The 9,345-nt window shown below is 39.4% G+C and overlaps 1 protein-coding gene across 1 annotated transcript; it reads left to right on the top strand.

The window, feature by feature from the left end:
* Positions 1-4,194: 4,194 nt before the first annotated feature.
* Positions 4,195-8,007, top strand: LOC124866207 (carcinoembryonic antigen-related cell adhesion molecule 5-like). Its single transcript, XM_047361898.1, has 6 exons — positions 4,195-4,473; positions 4,575-4,883; positions 5,558-5,839; positions 5,955-6,221; positions 7,166-7,230; positions 7,373-8,007. The coding sequence occupies exons 1-6, from the start codon at positions 4,419-4,421 to the stop codon at positions 7,406-7,408; spliced, it is 1,014 nt and encodes a 337-aa protein (XP_047217854.1). The 5' UTR covers positions 4,195-4,418; the 3' UTR covers positions 7,409-8,007.
* Positions 8,008-9,345: the final 1,338 nt, after the last annotated feature.

Here is a 9,345-nt window from a genome sequence, read left to right on the forward strand (position 1 = left end):
GGCCTGTGGGGGGTGCTCCAGGAGTATGGAATCGGGGGCCCTTTACTTGGGGCCATCTGGTCTCTGTACAAGCGGAACAGTAGTTTGGTTCACATTGCCGGCACTAAGTCGGACCTGTTCCCGGTGCATGTTGGACTCCGGCAGGGCTGCCCTTTGTCACTGGTCCTGTTCATTACTTTAATGGAGAGGATTTTTAGGTGCACCCAAGGGCCGGAGGGGGTCTGGTTTGGGGACCAGTGGATTTCGTCTCTTCTTTTTGCAGCGTGGTCCTGCTGGCCCCCTCTAGTCAAGACCTACTGCATGCGCTGAGGCGGTTCACAGCCGAGTGTGAAGCGGCTGGGATGAAGATCAGCTCCTCCAAGGCCAAGGCCATGGTTCTCGACCGGAAAAAGGTGGCTTGTCCGTTGTGGTGAAGAGAGAGCTGAGCCGAAAAGCGAAGCTCTCAATTTACTGGTCGGTCTACATTCCTACCCTCACCTATGGCCATGAACTTTGGGTCATGACAGAAAGAACGAGATCCAAGCTGATACAAGCGGCTGAAATGAGCTTCCTCTGTAGGGTTGCCGGGCACTCCCTTAGAGATAGGGTGAGGAGCTCGGCCATCTGGGAGGGGCTCGGAGTAGAGCCGCTGCTCCTCCACATCGAGAGGAGCCAGTTGAGGTGGCTCGGGCGTCTATATCGGATGCCTCCTGGAGCCTTCCTCGGGAGGTGTTCCAGGCACATCCCACCGGGAGGAGGCCCAGGGGACGGCCCGGACACGCTGGGGGGACTATGTCTCTCGGCTGGCCTGGGAACGCCTTGGGCTCCCCCGGAGGAGCTGGAGGAGGTGTCTGGGGAGAGGGACGTCTGGTCGTCTCTGCTGAGTCTGCTGCCCCAGCGACCCAGTCCCGGATAAAGCGGAAGACAACGAGTACGAGTATTTTTTTGTTTTATTGTAGTAAAACTATGAAAATATCAAACGTTTGACAAAATTGACATCACAGGGTATCTATGCTGTTCTTCTGGGAAATGTAATTTTTCCAGGCATTATTTATGTAGTAACATAATATATATATATATATTTTTAGGGTTATTTATTATATTATACTGTTGACAATCAAAAGAACAAGGTCTGGATGGCATGTTGATGTAGATTTTTGTAATGTCTCCTGCATTCAAATTTACAGACATTTGCATGCTGCACTTATTCAAAACATAATATAAGAGGGTTTCATTATGTTTTCATTAGAGATCAGCAGGTAAGCACAATAAGTCAGCTGAAAAGCTTCACAAACATACGAGACAAACGTGTTTGTGCTCGTGTGTGCTTTTTAATTCCTCTTAACCAGTTCTGTAATAATAAGTAGCATTTTTGTAATATTTAGCATTCATAGAACCCGTCGGGCTCAAACCAGGGTTAAATGAAACAGAACATCATTTCAGAGAGGATGGTTAAGATTAGCGCGAAAATCCTTGTGTACTCATCTCTATGTGCTTATACACTCAGGAATGATGACAAAAAACTTAATTGAAAAAGGAGTGGCCCGGTGGTTTATAGTTACCACACAGTAGATCTGCTTTCCTGTGTGCACTTTGCATGTGCTCCCAGTGCCTGTTTGAGTTTTCTGCAAATGTTCAGACTTCCTACCACACGTCAAAGACATATCTTATTGCTAAAATGAACACAGTAAGCTACTCTCTAGCTTACTCTGTCTCTGTGTCCTGTGACTTTTTGGTTATTTATCTAGTGTGCACCTGTTTTTTAATCCGGAGTCATGTGAAATTGACTTCAAATTCCCATGAAGTAATGAATGAATAGATGAATGGAATCGAAAGTTTCAAAAAGAAGTATGTGCATTTTACATCGCACACACATTAACCTTTATGCTATACAAATTGTCTCCACATCAGTCAGTCTTTCTATGAGTCATTTGCATTACGTCAATCAGATATTGAACTTTGCTCCACCACAGATACAATAGAGCCCCACCTGCTCACTGAATGCTATTGTGAAACACACTATTGTTCGTCTATTTAAGACGTAATGCTTGAAAAAAAGAGCATATCTGAATGTCTGATGCAGATAGGAGCCTTGGTGTGAAACCTATTGAAATGGCAGTTTCTTACAGACTTATGCAGCATTTGTCACTATTAGATAAGAAAATGAGCTTTATGCTGCTACTTTAAGATTAAAAGAAGTCTGAGAACACAGAGTAAGCAGGATTAGATATGTATAGGTGTTTTATTCAGCCTGTATAGAACTTGCTAAAAAACATGAACTAATGATAGGATTTATTTTTATCTAACACAGAAACAGAGTTATAAAAGGTATAAAGGTATAAATGCCATAAAAGCATGATGTGTTATGTAAGGTGTTTACTCTTTCAGGAGTATGACTGTAACCTTAAACATATACAGAGTCTACCAAAAGTATTTATACCCTTTGATGTTTTACAATTTTAAAGCCAGAAACAAACTTAAATTGGTTTTATTCAGATTTTAGGGGTTGTTGAGGGCCTGGTGTCTATCTCCAGTGGACAGGCAGTTTACAGCCTGGACAGTTATGTTAATTTGTAAAAGGTGTGGCGTCCATCTTAATTTGCCCCTCTTTTTCTGATACCTCTAAATAAAATCCTGGGCATCCGACTCTATTTAGAAGTTACCTAAATAGTAAATAGTGTATTGTGTGTAATTAAATCTCAGTAAAAATGCAGCTGTTCTGTAAAGGGCTCAGATGTTTGTAAGAGAACAAAAGTACCAAAGACAATAATATAAGTCAGGGATAAAGTGGTGGAGAAGTTTAAAACAGGCTTAAGTTATAAAACAAAATCTCGAACATTGCACTGCTCAAATGATCATCTGAAAATGGAAAGAGTGTGCCACAACTGCAAATCAACGCATGGCAGTCCACCTAAAGTGACAGGTGGTGCAATGAGGGAAATAAACGAATCAGTAGTTAATACACCCACAGTAACTCAGGAGGAGCTGCAGAGATCTTCAGCTCAGGTGAGAGAATCAGTTGAAATGACAACTATTAGTCTTATGTTTCATAAAATATTCCTTTATGGATGAGTAGAATGAAAATAACTATTGTTGAAACAAAGTCATAATATATCCTGTCTAAAGTTTGACCCAAGCCATGGGTCAGTAAATATGTGAAAGAAGGTGCTGAACTCCAATAGGCTAACGCTAAGCTTGGAGGAAAACCTATACTGCACATCATTCATAGCAAGAAACATGGCAGCAGCAGCATCATGCATTGTGGATGCTTTTCTTCAGGTGGGACAGGGATGCTGGACATAGTGTATCCGTGGATAGATGGAGCTACAACACAATGCTGAAAGAAGACCTGTTTGATGCTGCAGAAGACTGGGGTAGAGGTTTACCCTTCCAACATTACGACCCTAAACATACCATTTAAAACTGTTCATCCTTTTCCTTTAACTTCACAATTATGCACTACTTTGTTCAGGTCTATCAGATAAAATCCCCAAACATACATTGAAGTTGGTGATTGTGGAAGTCTTTAATAAAAAGTAATTCGGGCAACATGACACCAACTTGCAGAAAACATCAGTAATTCCAACATGTTTCATTAAATTATTGTGTTTTCTAGAGTTTATACAGATTTTGAGCAGACATGTTCTCCTCCTTCCATGTGGTTTATCGCCAGTTCAGCCCGTGCTCAGACTGTTCCTTGGAGACATAATTCTTTGTGATAACACATTTATTTTGAGGCCCCATGTCAAGCCTTACAGGGAGTGTTTGTCCAAGCTAGAGGCAGCTGTTTGACTCTGCCTAGAAGACATGATTCTTTGTGACAATCCACTAAATCCTGGTGTTCCACATTGGGCATGGAGCACATTTCCAAGTCATAGCCACATGTTAAGGGATACCACATAAGGGAAGGTGTGTGTATTGTCTGAATGCTAATTAAGAGGCTCTGTGGCTCTGTGTGTGAAGTGAGGCAGGAATTTATCTGCATTCAACTCTGAGATCCCTCCAGATCCATAGCATCGATCTGTACTTTTTCATACGGGCCTGGTTAAAAAAAACATTCCTCTTTTGTGTAACAAGGTTTGTGTCAGATGTCTTTTTTCTTAGAGCATCCTCAAATCAGCAGTTTGAAGATTGACCAACCCATCAAACATAAGACTATCCAAGTAAAAAGCTTTATCTAACAGCGGGTCTGACCCCTTTACAGCCCATTATCACCCACATGCCTCCTGTCATCATTTGTCATTTACCTGAACTTCACCCATAATGGCAAACAAAAATTTTTTCACCTTTGGTAAATTTGTCAAGACGTAACACAAAATGGCCAGAGCCACCTGCAGATAAGACAAGAGGTGGCAGGTTTATGGGTTGGGGGCTGGACACACAGTGGACAGGTATGATAAAGCTGAAATAAGAACCAGTTTGTTGGACCACTGAAAAAAATGGAGAGGAATACCTGCGGAGCTTTGACAATTGTTCTTCTGACTTTATCACAAGGTACTAATATAACGAGGACATTTTGCATATAATGTAAGATTTAGAAATGTGACAGTGAGATTTTGGTGCAGGATATTTTGGTAATTTTCTATTCTTTGTAGGTTTTCTGTCCTCTGATGCTGTGGAAGTTCAACCTTCCATGAATCCAGCAGTAGCTGGGAGCTCAGTGACATTTTCGCTGTTTCCTCCTGTGACATTGACAAGTGGAAACTGGGCAGTGAGAGAGACCTTCATTCTCACCTGGCTCAGTGAACAGCAGGCTGTTTTTCCAGGTTACACTGGCAGGGCTTCTGTTAACGTCACCACCGGAGCTCTTACGCTGAGCTGTCTCACTGTGACTGACTCAGGGGTCTACAAGGTGCACAGCGGCGACTCCCTGCTGAGCGCCAATGTTTCTCTCACTGTTGTAGGTGAGAACATGCTGAGATATATTTACGTACTATAATGAATTCCTTTGAAAATCATTTCAATGAAAAGTGTATAAGTGTACACATATATAATGTGTATATATAAACTGCCCATCCAGGTATTTCATTACTTTATAGAGAGAGGATGCAGGTGAAAAAGTGCTGATCATTTGTTTATGTTTTGCTGTTCGCTGGAAAAGGTTTCTGGTTCTGTTTCTGAAAAATCAGTACAACAAATTGGTCAGTACGGGAGGGGGGGTTACAGAAATTCATGTTTCTGCCTCGTGATATTTATCTATCAGCACCCCGACACCCTTTCTGTTGTGAAAACATGCTTTTCCCAGCTTCGTCCGCTATCTAAAGTAGTCTAACGCCATTCCTTAGCCACAGCAATCTGGAGAAGACTTGATCAGTTCTAGACTTGATTACTGTAATGCTTTAAATGTCGGTATCAATCAGTCTTCCCTTTCCCGTTTACAAATTTCTGCTGCTCGCTTATTGACTAACTTACGTAAAATGAACATATCTTATCCTTCTATCTCTACACTGGCTTCCGGTTCAATTCAGGATACATTTTGCAGTTTGCTTTTAAAGCACTGAATGGCCTTGCAAATTTTATCTAGATTAAGAATCTAAGTAAGAATGTTTGTGGACATTTTTTCTCTTTGCTTCCATAGAACCCATTTCCAATGTGACCCTCAATGTAAATCAAAGTTATCTGATAGAGCTTCAAACCTCGGGGCTTATCAAGTGCTCCGTCTCCACTGGATCTTCTCTTTTCTTCCTCTGGATGAACGGCAGCTCTGAGGTTACAGCCGGTGACAGAGTTCAGTTCACTGATGGAAACTCCACTCTTAATATTGTCAGTGTGAGCCGCTATGATTCTGGGCCTTTCAGATGTGATGTATCTAATCCTATCAGTAATGGGACCAGTGATTCAGTAAATTTCACCATAAGCTGTGAGTTGGTTTATATTTGTTAGCTTTTATTTCTAGAAAAACAATCAATTTCCACTGAAAATTGCTGATTTAGAATATATTATTCTTCATGCTCATCTCTGTATCACTTTCTCAGATGGACCGGATAACATGGGTCTCACAGTGAATGGACTGAACACAACTTCCTTCACTGCTGGGTCCAATCTGAGCATGCTCTGTTTTACAGAGTCAAACCCTCCTGCTCATTTTCAGTGGACCTTCAGGGGAAATATTGTGAATGTAACAGGAACAATGTTGGAGCTTTTCAATGTCAGAGAGGACCAAAGTGGTCCATATTCCTGCTTGGCCTTCAACAACCTCACCAACCTGCACAGCAATGTAACAACACATATCACAATATCAAGTAAGCTTCTTATTTCCGAGGTTTTACCTCTTTCTCCGCACAAAGAATAATTTGAATAAGGGGGTCTTTAGGCTGGTGTTTTTGAATGTGGATCTTGTTTTCTTCTTAAAAGGGGTCCCCTAAGGCTCAGTACAAGGCCGTGTTTTATTTTTTATTTTTTAAATGGCACTCAGAAGAATATGGACACAAGTGCACTGTAATGCAGATGACAGCGTTTTCGTAGGGGCAACACACTGACCACGCAGTAAAAAACACATTTGTATTTATTTTGTATTTTAACCCCTACTTGCTGCGTCTGCTTGGCAGCTGATGCTCCAAGGCCAGGAATAATTTTCAAACTTGTTCTGTTCAGAAGCTTAAAAGCATTTGATAAAACTGTCCAAGACTGATGTCCTTAATCTATTCTGTCTTGGCAAAATGTTGCACGAAGCATGTGTGTTATAGGTGTTATTGGACTCCAGGCTTTCCTGTACATCTTAAAGTTGTTTTTATTTCAGATAACATTGGAATTTCTACCCCTTCTATTTAGAGAGCATCATCCTGAGAAATGTTGGGGTATTTGGTTGGATAATACTCTTTGTTTCTGAATTCATGATCAGCATTCAAAAAAGCTGAATGTTTTTATGATAAAAATTGGTCTGGTCTTAATTTGTTAGTCAGAAAAACTTTTTCATGCTACATCTTTTACATTTCTATGATGAGATTACATATGCTCCTTAGACCACACTTTCCGGTTTAGATTGTGTGAATCACTGACCTTTACCCTTCATAACAAAGTAATTGTAGAGAACACATAAGGGTTTTATTAACCTTAACCTTATGTTTGACATTAACCTTGTTAATGTCAAACATATTGTCTTTAACTTGTAACACTGTGCTTCTATGGCCAAGTCTCCTGGTTAATTAAAGGTTAAATAAAATATAATCATTTTTTTTCTGCACAGAGTCTGAACAACTGGAGGTTAATGTGTTTCTTCTTCCTCTGTTGTTAATGGCTGGGTTCTTTCAGGCAAGTTGTCAACTGCTTTTTACCATAAACTCTTTCAATGTTCACATAAAATAAATTTACCAATGTTATTAAAATAGAAGCATCTTCTATGATAATTTGCAGTATTAATATAACAAATAACTATTTTTCCTCTGTTTTACAGATCAATCTGGCTCTCTCAGTCCCTAGATTACTTTAAAGCTTTAAGAAAACCTGAACCGTCTTCCTTCGTTTGTCATGTGGGGAATTTGTTTATACAGATTTGAAGGAATGTGACACATTTTTACAAGAAAATGGAAGAATCTTAATTTAATTATTTGGCAAAATGTAAATAAAACCAAGTGGCATATCCCTCTAGTTTGCAGGCATCACTGATATTGATTTATAATTCAGATTAGTAATAATTTGATTTTGCAAAAGCTGTTGCAAATTCTCATGACTTTCAGGGACTTTTCAGTGTGTTAGGTTTCAGTTTTCTATGTTTTTAAGTCACCAAAACCATCTTGAAAACTGAAAAATAACACAAAAGAAATAGCTCAGAGGCATTATATACACTTTTTAGAATGACTTGTTAAGTGTCTTTTCTTTGATTCAGATATTTCTAATCCAGCTCTAAACCTCCCCAGTTCAGTTTAACATTCTGGGAATGAAGTATGTGGTAGTAAAAAATGTTGAATAAACCAAAACAAATTATATAAATTGAGGCCAAAAACAGGCATGCCAGTTTATTTTCTGTTGTCAACCTGAGCTTCTACCTGTCGAAATATAAGCTCATAAATAAAACTTTTTTCATTCACACATTTTGTATTGTGTTTTTCTGCCGAGAACAAAATGATCGTGACAAAGTGAGTTAAACAGAGAAACTGTCAACAACTGTGAGACGTCTGAGAAACAGTTTAGGACAATGACTGTGAAGTCATTATTTTCTACATTTGAATAAAATTAAAGAGGAAGTTAAAAGAAATCATGCACAGTCTATGTCTTAGTAGCAAGCCACAAAATGTTTGCACACAGCTCCTTCCCATTGTAGTTCCTGGCAAAGGTATTCATACTTGATGTTTTCCCACATTTCAGCGTGCAAAGCATATTTATTGGAGTTTTATGTGAAAAACCTACACAACATAGGTCAGAACTGTAAAGGAAAAGGACAATACATATATATTTTTTATTTTTTTATAAATAAATATCTGAAACGTGTTTATAATTAACTTCAAACTTAAGGCTAACTACATGTCTGTGTGTAATTTAACCTGAGTATAAATCACCTGTTCTGTGAAGGTTTCAGAAGTTTGTAAGAGAACATTAGTGAACAAACAACATCATGAAGAACAAAGAGAACATGAGGTTGGTCAGATAAAAAAATGTGAAGAAGTTCAAAGTCAGGTTAGGTTAAAAAATATCTAATTTAATAACGTTTTAAAAATCTTGCATCATTTTCTTTCTAATTCACAGTTATGTGCAACCTTCTCTTTGTGTACCAATTCCAATAAAATACACTGATGTTTGAGTCTGCTTGTTTTCATATTTTAAGAAAATGCTTTACAATTATTTGAAAAACAAACTTTGGTTGTGAAACAATGTGACAAAAATGAAAAAAAAAGTAAACTAGAGACTTCATTTTTGGGTTTTGATCCATCTGTCTAATGCCTTCCACCTGTTTAAGAACTGGTCATAGGGGTATCAGGTACAGGAGGAGAACCCAGCCTTCCTCCTCTCCCTGCAGCTCATTCTGGGGATCCTAAAACTTTCCTTGGTCAGAAAGGATATTTAGTCCCTCCAGTGAGGAGTGGGTCTGGCACAGGGTATCCTCCAACCTCCAAAGGCACCCAGGAGGCATTCAGAGCAGATGACCGAACCATCTCAGTTGATTCTATCTGTTGCAAATAAGCAGGGGTTCAAAACTTCCCCTGGATGACGGGGCGTTACAACCTGCCTTTAATGCTGATGCCCAGCCACTCTACAGAGGAAAATATTCTTTTATCCCCTACTTACAAATACCAGAGTCATTTCAAGTAATTGCCAAACAATTGTCTGTTTGTTGGCTAACTGTTTGCTCAACCCCTTTTGAGTGCTACCATTATACAGAAAAACATTTCAAGCACAAAGGAAGATTTAACCTTCAATCAATATTCAGTG

Source organism: Girardinichthys multiradiatus, chromosome 3 (assembly GCF_021462225.1).
Source record: "Girardinichthys multiradiatus isolate DD_20200921_A chromosome 3, DD_fGirMul_XY1, whole genome shotgun sequence".
Classification (NCBI taxonomy): Eukaryota; Metazoa; Chordata; class Actinopteri; order Cyprinodontiformes; family Goodeidae; genus Girardinichthys; species Girardinichthys multiradiatus.

Bases quoted from the DNA above. Each gene is read 5' to 3' on its own strand.
- LOC124866207 (XM_047361898.1), top strand. From the start codon at position 4,419: ATGGAGAGGAATACCTGCGGAGCTTTGACAATTGTTCTTCTGACTTTA. The intron at 4,474-4,574 runs GTACTAATATAA...TATTCTTTGTAG, and splicing joins TCTTCTGACTTTATCACAAG to GTTTTCTGTCCTCTGATGCT. The intron at 5,840-5,954 runs GTGAGTTGGTTT...TCACTTTCTCAG, and splicing joins AGTAAATTTCACCATAAGCT to ATGGACCGGATAACATGGGT.